We start from the raw sequence: 15,443 nt of genomic DNA, 5'->3' as shown, positions 1-15,443 counted from the left end.
ACTTTCTTAGTCTTTGTGCGTTCGCTTTGTAAACACTGGGTCTGTTGTTCCACCTACGTTCTGCATGACCTTTCGACATGATTCAATGGTACGTAGCGTTGTGGACGTGCATCCCAGAGCCTGTGCTACACAAGCTTTTGTGCTTAAAAAGTATAAAATATTTTATTTTCTGAAAAAAATGACAGATTGTTTCGCTAGATAAGACCCTTTTTCCTCAGCTGGGATCGTTTAGAGCCCTTTGAAGCTGCATTTAAACTACATTTTGGAAGTTCAAAATCGGGGCACCAATGAAGTCCATTATATGAAGAAAAATCCTGAAATGTTTTTCTCAAAAACCATAATTTCTTCACGACTGAAGACAGAAAGACATGAACATCTTGGATGACAAGGGGGTGAGTAAATTATTTGTGAATTGTTGCTCTAGAAGTGGACTTCTCCTTTAAATAACTTCCAAAGAAGGAAATAGTGAAAGTGAACATCTGGGCTTTTCTGTTTGGATTTCAATGAGGGTTTTGTGCTTCCCCCTTTCCAACTTTGCAGGAAGTTTAATCTGAAATCCAAAGGATTAGTGCTAACCAGCAGTGGAGTGTAAATCTCTTCTAAGATCACAGAGAAAGCAGAGGATCTCTCTAGTGCTGCTCTGGAGCTGCTGGAGTTTCTTCTCTACACACACATTCAGCACTGCAGAGGAAAGGAAGTTATTTAAAGAGTCTACAGAGTCAGTCCATCTATTAGAGATCTTAGTTACTGTACATAGTGCAGCAATACAGATGTAGGGAAAGGAAAGGAAAGGAAATGCACATACACAGCAGTGAGTAGTGAACAAAAACATAAGGGTCAGTTGTGGTATTGAAGATGGAAGAGAGCTAGTCATTCACTGCCCCCACCTACAATCCCTGCCGGTACTGAGATTTCCTCACGCCATCACAATTTTTTTTTTAAACCAATTACCAATAAGCAAAAACAATTTATTTTTATTTATCTTTAAATAAATATGTATAAATTAATTAATTAAAGAAAGAAATGAAGGGTATACAAATAAGAGCCAGCATTAATTCTTAACTGAGAAAACACACCCTAAAACAATGATTTAAATAAATGTGTAACCACTAACATCACAAAACAAATTAATAATAATAATAATAATAATAAATATTATTAGTTAATAATAACAACAATAATAATAATTATTATTATTATAATTATTATTATTAATAATAATAATAATATAATAATAACAACAACTATAATAATTATTATTATTAGAAATCATGTAATGATATTCTAATAATAATAATGCATATTATGTATATAATATTGTAGTATAAGTATTTATTTATAGTTTTAAATGTACTAGCAATTTAACTTTAATACCAAAAACAAATAAATAAATAAATATAATGACTAGTAGAAAAGGTTAAGTAGAGTTTTTAACAAAATCTGTAAAACAACAACATTATTATTATCATTGTTGTTGTTATTGTTATTGATGTTAATAATAATTATAATAAAACATTACATATCTTAACAATGCATATTATGTATATACTACTGTAGTATAACTATTTATTTATAAATAATTTTCAAAAGTTTAAAATGTAATAGCAGTTAAAAAAATTATTTAAAAAAGATAATGATTGTTAGAAATTGTTAGAATTGTTAGATTAAGTACAGTTTTTAACTAATTTTGAAATTTGTAAAACAACAACAACAACAATAATAATGTATTTAACAAAAAGAAAAAAAATACATATATATGATGTTTTTTTTTTTGTTTGTTTTTTTGCCAGGACTTTATCTATTTATTTTACAGACATTTCCATTAACTCTAAAACACATTATACAGTGCAAAATTCAAAACACCACTAGACTGTGGGATAATAAAAGCTCCGCTGCTTTCAAACTGTGTATCACACTCGTCCTTAATTAGCAATCGCTCCAGCCGCCTTGTTTCGCTTCTATGACTTTCAGCGCCATCCTGCTTCATACTACAGTGACCTTATTAAGTCTTAAATACATTAGCTCATCCATGAACATGATTTCTGCCCGAGTCCCGACGAGTCCCCACGGCTGTGGGGATGAAGACAACAACTCCCATGATTCCACACTCCCTCACAGTGTCATCAAACTATGCCTTTGGTTCTTTGTTAGTTTTGAATATGCGCCCTCTAGCGGTAAAAACTTACATATTGTGCCTTTAATGTTGCTTCTGAAGGCCTGAAATACAGCGTCACCTAATCCTGCGTAACACTTTAGAATAGAAAACACATATTCTTTATTAAGAGTCTTCCCTCAAAAAAAAAACAATTGCCTGCTTATTATTAGTAAGTTAACTGTTAATTTTTGGTATGGGGTAGGATTAAGGGATCTAAAATAAGGCCATGCAGAATAAGGCATTAATATGTGCTTTATAAGCACTAATAAACATTCAACATGCTAGCAATATGCATGCTAATAAGCAGCTAGTTAATAATGAGAATTGGTCCTTAAAATAAAGTGTTACCGAAAGATGATGAAGTGATACAGGTTTGGAACAACATGTAGAGTACTGCTTTAAACACACAGCGTGTTGCTTCAACAATCAACTGTATTAGCACTAAACCTTGCTGCACTGATGAACCATTACATCACTTCCTCTCGCCCTGCTTAGCACTTTTGACATGTGCCTCACACCTCGAGCGACACAAGTGCGAGCGTGTGTGTGCGAAAATATCACAAGAACTGTAAAACAACAGCTCTGAGGTACACAGCGACAGCATAGAGCTAATTTCTTTCCTGAGAGCCCCTTAAACGGCCCCAAACACGCCAGCACTCCACACAATACCCTTCAGAAAGCACTTCATCAGCCTGCCACATGCATATATTCATAGAGATATGCAAAAAGCTTTATGCTTGTGAAGGTTTTTTTGCACAGAAGCCTGCAGAAACACCTCTGAGAGAGCAAGAATTGCTAATGAGGGGTTTAGATCACGCAGATGAGATGCAAACATACCATAGTACACCTTTAAGTACAGTTTAGTCTTTGATTAAACTGTGTAAAAGAGATCGGCGGAGCTCTCATTGTATACCGTGCTGCTTGTCCCAGTACTAGACAGATTGGTTGTGGTCTCATAGAAAGAAACACTGCTGATATTAGTGTGTTAGTCACACAGGGCCGCAAGGCACACAGTCACACATCCACACGCGGCTGATAAACTGGCCTGTCAACACTCCAACTTGTGTGCTGAGCTGCTGGATTTAAGACTAGCAACAACACAAATGGATACACACACACACACAATGTCACAGAGCGGGCAGGAGGGAGGAGGTACGCCCTTTCATCCTCCAAAAACTTGAGAGTCGAATAAAAAGATTTGCAGAATTACAGCACAGTGTGTAACTGCAGAGCTGCACATCTGATTCACAGCTGTTGTCTATTAGAAGAGGCTGAGCGTATATCACACAGCAATGAGCTAGAGTTAATGTGCTGTAACCGGTTTGGGGATTTGGGTGTCTGCTACCTAGGCAACGGAATCTAGAAGGCACAGTGTCATGATGCGTTCACAGGAAGACTGACACAAAGTCGTAACCAGGCATGATGCGGCAACAACAGCCAATCAGAACAGTGCACGGATGGGTTTTCTCTGTTTGTTTGCTGCCACACTTACAACACATACTGGATCTTTTCCATTGGGACACCTACTATGGCTGTCAAGTGAATAATCGCGATTAATCGCATGCAAAATAAAGGTTTCTGTTTACATAATATACAGTATGTGTGTGTACTGTGTATATTTAGTATGTGTGTATATATATATATATATATATATATATATATAAATACACTCACACACACATTTATATATTTAAGAAAATGTTATATTTATATAAGGTATTCACCTAATGCATATTTAAAAAACACATAGTAAATATATACAGTGCACACACATATGTAAACGCAATGCGATTATTTTGCATGCGATTAATCACTATTAATTTAATACTTTTACTATATATATATATATATATATATATATATATATATATGTCTGAATATTTTTTAAATTATTTACATAATAAATATACATAGTGCACACACATATATATAACACAAACTTTTATTTTGCATTCAATTAATCGCAATTATTTGTTTGACAGCCCTACAAATTACTAACACTTTTCAAGCAAACCATTACATATTTAAGAACTATTTAAAATGACATTCAGACCTGTTAAAAGTAATTGAAAAATGGCTCAGATAAAGGAAGCTACCATTCAAAAGTTTTTTTTTTAGAAAATAATTGTAATATTTTTAAGAAAGTATAATTACTATACTTTTATTCAGCATAAAGTATTAACAAATGTGTAGTAAGTTAATTTTTAGTCGTGCATTAAATTGATTAAAAGTGACGGTAAAGATAACTATAATATTACATTTATAAGGTTTTTTTTTTCTTTCTATTGATAAAATAGCAACACTGATACAAAATGTATCATTGTTTATCTTTTTTCAACATTGCTAATAATAATAAATGTTTCTTGAGCACCACATCAGTATATTAGAATAATTTCATGTGACACTGAAGACTGGAGTAATGATGGTGAAAATGATCTTTAAAAAAAAAAATTGTAAATCATTAGGGCTGTCACTAACAGCCTTTTTATTTTGGTAATCAAGTATTCGGTCGATTATTCTAACGACTGATTGAGTAATCTGATTTTTCAGTTAAAACACATAATGTAATAAAACAATATAATATTCATTTATGTACATTATTTAATCAAATGCCTGCAGAGGGTGCCAGACAAGAAACTCTGAGAAGCACAGAACCTACACGCATACAAATCAGAGGTGCAAAACGATTAATTGCGAGAGGGGGACAGGATTGGGACAAAGTGGGATTTGAACTTGGGACACCTGCAGTGCATATATTTATTTAACTGAATTGCAGTTTTTGTGAATTCACAAAAGCACTATGTTGTATTATGATTTTTAAATGGTTTTAATATTTTGTGAAAAACAATGCTTTTCATGGATTCTCATCCGTGTATAATGCGCCACTTCCATTATTTTGCCAGTTAATCAACACAGGCAAAATGCAATCAAGGATTTATTGTACTCAAGTACTCGACTGAGGAATTGTGACAACCCTATAAATTATATTCAAATAAAAAACAGTTATTTTAAACTGTAATACTATTTCACAATATTACCATTTTTACTGTATTTCTGATCAAACAAATGCAACTTTGGTGAGCATAAGAGAATTACTGACCCCAAAATACTTCTGCAAAAAGCATCATTAGGGCTATGCCTCAGAAATTAAAACCAAATAGCTGGCTTACTGCTAAAAGACAGATTTACAGCTGAATAGGACAACTTTCTTTATCACAACACATCTGGTAAGGACACAATCTGCCAAACAAACATCTTTTGTGATGAACCTGACTTTCTCAGCCTGATCCAGACTCACCTCAGCTTAAAAACAAAAAACGACCCCTAATTCTTAGGTCACAGACTCACCGTTGACTGTGAGATGCACCCAGCTGCCGTTGTGAAAGGTGTGGTACTGTTGTTCCAGCATCAGGACCTTGCACTCGTACCAGCCCTGGTCTTCCGAGCGAACCCTCTCAATGCGTAGAGATGACTTGCCATGCAGGCTGGCTCGGCCTGTGGAGTTCAGAGACACACAAAAAAATGCTCTAGCGATGCTCTAATGGGATCCAAAACACTTGTCTACCACAAAACAGCAAGTAAACTGTTTAAATAAATCAGTTTGAGAATAGGGCTGTCACTAATTAATTTGGTAATCAAAATTTAAATAATCAAAGCGCATATATTAAACCTGCATCGCATATATTTCACTGTAAACAATTTTCACCAGTTTCAACTTAAAAATTTCAGTTCAGCAGCTGCCTTAAAAATTTAAGTTAAGTCAACTTAATACTACAAGTTATTTCAACTCACTACAATAAAATGAGTTAAAATGACTTGTACTTTTAAGTTGACTTAACTTATGAGTTGAAATTACTTGTACTTTTAAGTTGATTTAACTTAAAATTTTAAGGCAGCTGCTGAACTTAAGTTATCAAGTTGAAACTGGTGAAAACTTTTTAAAAATGTTATTTATTGAATCGTAGCGTAGTGAATTCACAATAGCATTATGCGTTTATTTTTAAACGGTTTCAATACATCATGCAGCCTTGGCAAAAAGGTCTAATATTGCTTTTCATGGATTCTCGTCCATGAAATGCGCCAACAAAATGCAATTGAGGATTTTTCTGAGTTAACTTAAAATAATTTGTTACTCCTCAAAGTTTAGTCAACTTGAAATGTTAAGTTGTACTACGTGACAACTTAGATATTTGAGTTGATTCAACTTTCAGCTTTTAAGTTTAACAATTTTTTTGTAAAGTCAACTCAAATATCTAAGTTGTCACTTAGTACAACTTAACATTTCAAGTTGACTAAACTTATTTGAGCTGACTGAACTTAAAATTTTAAGGCAGCAAGGTAACACATTATTTTAAGTTGATTTCAATTTTTGGTTTGTTTGTTTTTTACAGTGCAGCTGCCTTAAAATTTTAAGTTGAATCAACTCACATATCTAAGTTGTCACTTAGTACAACTTAACATTTTAAGTTGACTAAACTTTTTTTGAGTTGACTGAACTTAAAATTTTAAGGCTGCTGGGTAACAAATTATTTGTTGACTCAACAAATCGTTTTTAGAGTGTGTCTGAGATACAAATATTACTTAATTTTCATTCCAAATGCCATTTAAAAATATAATAAACAGATAATTAAAAAAATGTATATAATAATTTATTTTATCTAAATTAAATGTATTTTTTAAAATAAACACATTTTATTTATTAATAATTATTTGTATACTTTATAATATTTTTAGGGTTTTTTGTTTTAGCATTTTTCACAGCACTCTAAGATGGTCTTTTCAACAGGGACTTTTGATAAATGCTACAACTTTCTGGTTTGGTACATAAAACAAAAAAGTCTAAGGACATTAACACATTTAATTCAAGTGAATTAAATCTAAGTGTTTATCTTCGCTCCTGCAATAATGTACACGGCCCGGGTCCATAGCCACATCACTCTGTGTGTTGTTTGGCGACAGCAGTCAGGTCCAGAGGCTGTGAAGGCTGAAGTGAGAGCCGAGGTGGCCCACAGTAATTTCGGACACTCCCGTGAGCCCATGGAGAAACACACATCTCTAACCGCGCCAGACGTGGGCAAATCCATCATGACACTATGATATAGCTAGCTGGCTGTCTTCGAGGGTCAAGCAGAGAGGGGGGATTTATGCCTTTTTCTCTATGTTCTGGCAACAGTGCTGGACAGATGGCAGGAAACAATATCAGCACAGGCAGAGGGATTGCAAGACAGCAGCGTTTAAGGCTATTAAGGGCCTGTGTTTGTCCTCAAAAACCATTTTTTTCAGTACAAATGGCATTACCACGGCCAGTACCACAGTCTGAAAAGAATGTTATAGTCCCACAGCGTGCAAAATAAAAAATAGTATGCAAATGAACTCAAAAATTCGTTTTTTTGTGTGTGTGTGATTTCAGCTAAAGAAGAAACTTATTGTTAGATATTACGCTTTGTTTGAAATGTTATGTTGGCAAATAATTTCAGATATTTGAGTCTTTGAGTCAGATAGAAAGCAGCACTATTGCCATGAAATAGTACACAATTGTGCCCACTGAACCCCAAGGTCGCACAATCAAAAAACTTCAGAAATATTCCTTACACACAGCAAATCAATAACACTGAAGGAGAACCATAAGCGAAACGAGAGCGGTCAAACGCCTGGCCTATTTTTACAGCTGTGAGAGTGTGTTGATGGGAGCAGGAGAAACAACGCTGACATGCGATGTAGGTTAAAGATAGTCCTCAGGAAGTGACATGCTAGAGGTCAATACAGTATGGAAGCATGAAACTGCCTCTCCCACTTTCATATTCCTTCCATCCTTCCTCTTTTTCTTTCTCTATCTTCCTCAATAAGTTAAAAGCACAGCTCAAACCTGCATGTAGAAGACGAAAGAAGAATTTTTAAGAAATTGACCCCACTGACCTTTATATGGTCAAAAAAAAAAAGTCATGTAGGTTTGGAACAACATGAAGGTGAATAAATTATGCTGTGTTATTATTACTAACTAAACTTAACACTATTAAAATCATTTTTGTTCACTGAAATAAAGCTGAATTAAAATAAATCTATAAGAAACAATATGGCAAGACTTAAAAACATTTTAAATAAATATATTTAAGATGAAGAACTTAATATACTAAAACTAAAACTGTAATAAAAAATAGTTAAATAGAAATAATAAATAATAATAAAAATGACAAAAGCATATAAAAAATTACTTGGACTTAAACTGAAATAAAAAAATATATTAATCTATAAATTAAAAATAATAATAAGGTAATACAAAATATTTTAAAAATACTATAATAGTATGTAAATAATACTAAAATAAAATAAAATAAAATAATGAAGTTTTTTTTATGTACATTTAAATTAGTCAGGATTTTGCTGTAAATAATACTAAACTAAACAAATCTAATCTAAAGTTCTTTTATACATTTAAATTAAAATAGTCAGGGTTCTGCTGTAAAGCTAGAACCAAAGTCTAGTATATAAACAACTCTAAAATAAAATAAAATAAAAATGTATATTACACATTGAAATTAAAATAATTTACAGGTTTTGCTGTAAAGATGGAACCAGAGTTTAGTATATAAATAATACTAAAATAAAATAAAATGAAATAAAATAAAATAAAATAAAATAAAAAATAAAATAAAATAAAATAATTTGTCTTTTTTGTGCAGTTCCTGGGTATATGAGACTAAAACATTTAAAGCATTGCCATTTCAACTCTATTTAGCATTAATAAATAATACAGTGACTCTCAGATTATGTGGCCACTTTATCATCTTCCAATCTCATGCTTACACAAAGGCCCATTACATGGGATTCACATGGAGTCATTTGGTGACAAGTAGGCTTTTTGTGGTGGACATCGGATATCTACGCCCGAGCTATGCTGGACACACACCAGTTACCATTACAGTAGGGGTCTCACGCACTGAGACACAGAGCTACTGTAGATGTGCTGAGTAGAGCCATTAATCTGGAAGACGCACTGCCAGAGGTCAGAGGAAATAAGCTGCAGAATGAGAACTCATGCAAGACCTCATGTATATACAGGTCACAAGGCCATCTATGGCAATTATGGATCCAGTGGAACAGATAAAAGACATGTGGAACTTGTGCTTCCAACAAGACAAAGAGAACAGTATGTACATATTGCTGCAACAAACAAGGATATTACTGGTATGTGTACTACACAGATATTAAAGGAACAGTTCACCCAAAAATGAACATTACAACATGATTTATTCCCCCCTCAAGACATTCTAGGTATATATGACTTTCTTCTTTCACACGAATGCAGTTGGCGTTATATAAAAAATGTCCTGGCTCTTTCAAGATTTATAATGGCACTGAATGGCTGTTGAGATTTTGAAGCCCAAAAAACTGCATCCATCCATCGGTGGGTTAATAAAGGCCTTCTGAAGCAAATAAATGCTTTGTGTAAAAAAATATTAATATTTAAACAGGGAAACAGAGGAGAGAGCAAAACAAAACATCAGTCATGAAGTACAAAATGAGGATTTGTATAGAAAAATGTCGGAGGATTTCCATATAAGCCAAGAGGAAACTGTTGCTGTAAACAAAATTTGGTTCTCATTAGACTAGCATATACATGGCAGGAAGAGACTACAGTTTGTAAAGTTTTAAATATGGATATTTTTCTTACACAAATGCATCATTTCACAGAAGGCCTTTATTAACCCCCTGGAGCCATGTGAAGTACTTTTTATGATGGATGGATGCAGTTTTTTGGGCTTCAAAATCTCAACAGCCATTATAAAGCTTGAAAGAGCCAAGACATTCTTAATATAACTGTATTCGTCTGAAAAAAAAAAGTCATATACATCTAGTATGGCTTGAGGGTGAGTAAATCTACGGGGTAATTTTCATTTTTGGGTGTACTACACCTTTAAAACTGCCTGACACTGATAAAAAAAATATATATATAGTTTTTATACAGAAAAAAAATAAAGGACCAGTATTAAAATTACAAATTACACAAATTATTATACAATTAATTTTACCTTGTCCAAAATACATAAATAACAAAACACTAAAAACTAAAATCAATCATGTTAAAAGTTTAGTGTTAAATAGTTTTTAGTGTTTTAATTATTTAACTATTATTATTATTTCATTTTCCTTATTTATTATTATTATTTGGACAAAATAAAATCGATGACTAGCTAAAAAATTCTAATAAGCTTTCAAATCACTCACACTCCAGGTTTCAAGCACCGGCAGAGCAGCTGTCCACAAGATTTTTTAATATCATAATCTGTTTCAAAAACACAGCTCAGCACTGTACAATGTGTTAAAAGCACTGCTGGAAATTCAGCTGAGGATTCAGGATCCTCCAGAAAGTAAAAAAAAAACTTTCCAATCTCATTACCATTCACTCTGAGTGAGAGCCATTAAAACTGCATATCCTGCCCCGAGCCAAGTCTGATAAACTATCACAGTTTCTTTGCTTTTATAAATCTGACATGCTCTTAAATTATGCTCTTTCTGTTTCCACTTCTTATCAATGATGTAATTTCCAATCTCAATTAGGAAGAAAAGGATCATATTTGATCTGCCGCGCTCCCCTCCACCCCATCCCAAAACCTCTTTTATCTGTTCGGCCGATGCTTTGCTCTTGAGATCAGCACCTCTTGCACCTGTCCACAGATCTGGACCGCTAGATCCATTTGAGCAAAAGATAAGAGCTTTCTTCAAACCAGCCTGCACGTTTCGATTCGTAATCTGTTGACACGGCCGGCTCTTGCCCTGTGATAAAGCTTTCAGCCTCTATGACCGAGATTAAATAATGTGCTGAGATCTGGACTGGACTGGTTTCAGAGGCAACAGTAAGGTATCTTCATTTCAGTGGGTCAAACATATGAGTAAATGACCTGTTGTGGTCATTTACCTGCATATGGTAAAAAAAAAAAAAATAAATAAATGAAATAGCTATTCGTCAATTATAGATGCAGATCAGCCACCTATATTTATTGACAGATTGTTGACCAAATTAAAACTTGTCATTTGTGACCCTGGACCACTAAACCAATCATAGGTAGCACAGGTATATTTGTAGCAATAGCCAACAATACATTGTATGGGTCAAAATTATCAATTTTTATTTCATGCCAAAAATCATTAGGATATTAAGTAAAGATTGTGTTCCATGAAGATATTTTGTAAATTTCCTATTGTAAATATATCAAAACTTAATTTTTGATTAGTAATACGTTTTACTAAGAACTTCTTTTAGACAACTTAAAGACAATTTTCTCAGTATTTTGATTTTTTTTGGACCCTCAGATTCCAGATTTTCAAATATTGGTCAAATATTGTCCTATCCTAACAAACCATACATTAATGGAAAGCTTATTTATTTAACTTTTATGTAACTGGTTTTGTGGTCCAGCATCAAAACTGGCAGATACTGATGGGTTTGTATATAAGAAACATGCGCCTGGTAAAAATAAAATAGATCTTTTACACATCTGAATTAGCAGTTTTGAAAACAGTAATACTAATAGTAATTTTTAAAAAATTGGGCATATACCAGCTACTGGTGTCTGGTGGGTGAAAAATTACATTTCTTGTTCTGCCTCCAACTAACAGATCCACTCAATAATGTTAAGTGTACATGACTGAATGTTCCTGCAATATAAATTGCTCTTGTTTTTCTTTTGTAGGAGTGTAATTTCATTGTGCTTATTTAGTATAATTCAGAAACAAAACTGTGGTCTGAAAGCAAAGAGACACTTAAAGTCAATACCAGTCTGTAGTTTACTGTTAAAGTGGAAGCAAAGCAGTCAGTCAGATTTACATTATTTAGTAAACTGATTTCCACTTTAATCAAAGAATATATAACAAACACAATTAATGCAACCATTTTAAAGCAAAAAGGATGTTTTGTTATAGCTTTTGGAGCAAGGGCACTGCCATCTTGCGATGCCACAGCATATGACGTCACGGGTTGGTTTGCTCCGTTGGCCAGTGAAGTAATATAAGCATTTCTTTACTTTTTGAACACATGCTTGATTTGAAATGGAGAAATACAAACTTAAAAGCACTGTTGAGCCCATTATAAGTGCAACTGCTCATGCACTTGAACTGATACAGCGAGGGGGCAGAGCAGTACTATTGTTACAAGTGGAAGAAGTTGTGAAACTGCTGGTTTGGAGTGAAGAGCAGGCTCAGCAATTCACAATTTGCATGGATACTTGTCAAAATGGCCATTCTGACATAATTTTGTGTGCATTTGTTCAAGAAGATGTAAAAGTGATCTCAATTTGGTACTCATGCATTGTCTGAGCTACAGGTTTTTGCGTATGTGCACAGAAACAGCATTAAAATCTCTTTCACGCTGTCTTGCGCTTGAATGGAATAAAAGATTTAAATGTTTAAAGTGACAAGACCTAAAACACATGAGAATTATTAACTTTCTTAAAGAAGCAGCACTATATTGATCAATCAGATAGGTAATCAGATGTAGCATCCTGTTAACAGGTAAGCAAATTGACCCTTCGCAAAGAGCTTGATCAACAGGTGATCTGACCAATCATAAAGCAGAAACCGCCATTTTTCTGACAAACAAATCAGACAGGAGAGTAGAACTTAAACTTAAAAATAGTGTGTTGTGACATCTTTCAGCAGCTGAAATAAAATATGTTCTGATGTTTATCCATGTTTATTTCGCCATTTGAACTGAGGCAATACAGTGACCTGTCACGTCACATTAAAGAGCAACTAAACGGCAATGTTATTTATTGCTTGCATTTCTTAAAAAATGACAAAATTTGAAAGCTGCGACCTTGTTTCACACCAGAAGTAACCTGTTCTGTCTTGTCTGTCTGTTGTTAGCTGTTGGATTTCAATGTTGGACATCGAAACAGTAATAAGGGGGGTGGTCTTTGTGAAGGGTCAGTTGTAATAGCAGGTAAACATCAAATGTGACCCTAGACCACAAAACCAGTCTTAAGTAAAAATACATTGTATGGGTCAAAATTATGGATGTTTGTAAAGATTATGTGAATACAATTTGTAAATTTCCTACTGTAAATATGTCAAAACTTAATTTTGATTAGTAATATGCATTGCTAAGAACTTCATTTGGACAACTTTAAAGGTGATTTTCTCAATATTTTTATTTTATTTTTTTTTTGGCACCCTCAGTTTCCAGATTTTCAAATAGTTTTATCTCAGCCAAATATTGTCTTATCCTAACAAACCATACATCAATGGAAAGCTTATTTATTATTATTTATGTCAGATAATTAATAAATATCAATTCGAAAAAATTGACCCTTATTACTGGTTTTATGGTCCAGGATCACAAATATGTTACTTACCACTACTGAACAAACCAGTGTAATGCAAATATGTCTGAAAGCATTGTTTGTTTATACCAACCACGCCGGGGCATGATTCAGAAGCACCCCAGAAGTGGCAAATATAGAGTTTTGCACAAATCTGTAATGGAAATGCACCTTGTGTTCAAAAGTAAACAAATGCTTATATTACTTCACCAACCAACAAAGCAAACCAATCCAGAGATGTCACAAGCTGCAGTATTGTAAGATGGCGGTGCCCTTGCTCCAAAAGCTATAACAAAACATCCTTTTTCTTTAAAATGGTTACATTAATCATATTTGTTATACATTTTTTAATTAAAGTGGAAAAATAATGTAAACTTGTCTGACTGCTTCACTTCCATTTCAAACTCGCTGTTTGGTATATCCCACAAATGCTATTCTCTTAGATTATAAACAGGATGAGATGTGAAAAGGAAACTTTCCATGTTTAAAACAGGGCTCACATAATGGGTACTTTTGGGAGAATCATACTTGAGATGAAACACTCCCTAGTGTTGTTTGGATATATTAATGGAGACTGTTTTATCCGACAAAGACTGCAAATAATGACCTCAGACCGAACAGGCATTTACTGTTCACTAATTTCATGTGACAAATCAGAGTCACATAAAAAACAGTATTTATCTCAAAGACAAGGCCAAATGATGTTTCAATGCAATTTAATGTGCATATTGGTGCATGAAAAAGCTTCATTCATGTGAAATGAAAAAAAGGAATATAACTGCAAGCAGCAATTACCAGAGTTCAAGCATTTAAAGGCATTTAAGCACATATGAAAAAAAGATATTATGTAGCAAACCTGTAACCACCTAAATCAATGATTTAAAAAAAATCAGGTAATTTACCATTGAAACATAGTTTTTTATGTTTATGACTGTTATAGCACCAGCTGTGGTCCGATCCCCTTAAACCTTTGCATGCTTGTTTAGAATCACCTGTCGCATGTGTTCTGCAGGTTTTGTGAAGTTTTGAGTTTTCCTTTAGGCTTTATAGGATTTTGGGTAAATTTGGAAAGGCCCCTTTTCTAAACGACCCCATTATAGCTTCCCAAAGGGTAAATTTCATAATTTTTTTGATAATTATTGGCCTAGACAGTCTAGAGAATTGTACTGCAGTGTTTTTTTTCCAAATTAAGTAGAAAACCTAAGACTAGTTCGCAAAAGTAGGGTTTTGTACATCTTCGATCTGACTCACAGCATTGGTTCTGGAAGCAAAGTTGTCCGGAATTAAGAGTTCTATCGTATGATACAAAGATTGTGCGTATGTGCAAAAAAAATGTGTTTCGTACAATCGTTTATGCCCTTGAAAAATGGGATATCGCCCCCCCAGTGGCCGTTTTTGTTTTTTTAATTTCTCTCTGACCTTTTTGGGGAGTCGAACAGGCACACCAAGTTTCGTTCCGATTGGCCTCCGTCAACTAGGCTTGCCACGATAGACGGTGTTGACGGTGTTACCGGTTTTAAGACGCAACACCGGTGACATCACTTTTCCACCGTGACACCGTCCCCACATTTTTTTTTTTTTTTTAAGTATTCGTTTTTTTATTAAATATTTATTTGAATTAAATGGAAAATATAATTCTAAATAATTTACTTAAGACGAGAGCATGCACTATAATTAAAAACTGAACATGGCTACAATGCGTCATATTTCATTTATCACGTGAGGAGAACGAGAGGAGTCGAATTTACAGAAAGAGAATGGCGTTGTGTTTTTTTTCGTTATGTTAATAAAAGTTCTGTTTAATATCAGTGATTTTTTTTTTGTACTTTTGTTGTCGTCCATTCAAACAATTGACGCCGAATTGCCAATTCCCGTAAAACTGAAAGTGAAAGTATAATGCGCACGCATTTATAAGCTATTTAAACGCAGAAAAATAGAGGAAAAGAGGAAACCCCCACCCCCACGGTGAT

The 15,443-nt window shown here is 33.8% G+C and overlaps 1 protein-coding gene across 5 annotated transcripts in view; it reads right to left on the bottom strand.

The window, feature by feature from the left end:
• igsf9bb (immunoglobulin superfamily, member 9Bb) overlaps positions 1 to 15,443 on the bottom strand; it is a 143,139-nt gene that overhangs the window by 94,364 nt on the left and 33,332 nt on the right. For all 5 annotated transcript variants that reach the window (XM_051093246.1, XM_051093248.1, XM_051093247.1 and 2 more), the window contains exon 3: positions 5,504 to 5,650. In XM_051093246.1, the coding sequence (XP_050949203.1) occupies positions 5,504 to 5,650 (147 nt within the window). The remainder of the gene's footprint in view (positions 1 to 5,503; positions 5,651 to 15,443) is intronic.

The sequence above is a fragment of the Labeo rohita genome, chromosome 21 (genome assembly GCF_022985175.1).
Source record: "Labeo rohita strain BAU-BD-2019 chromosome 21, IGBB_LRoh.1.0, whole genome shotgun sequence".
In the NCBI taxonomy this organism is placed as follows: Eukaryota; Metazoa; Chordata; class Actinopteri; order Cypriniformes; family Cyprinidae; genus Labeo; species Labeo rohita.
Note: the sequence above shows the minus strand (reverse complement) of the source record. Positions and strands in the feature narration are given on the sequence as shown.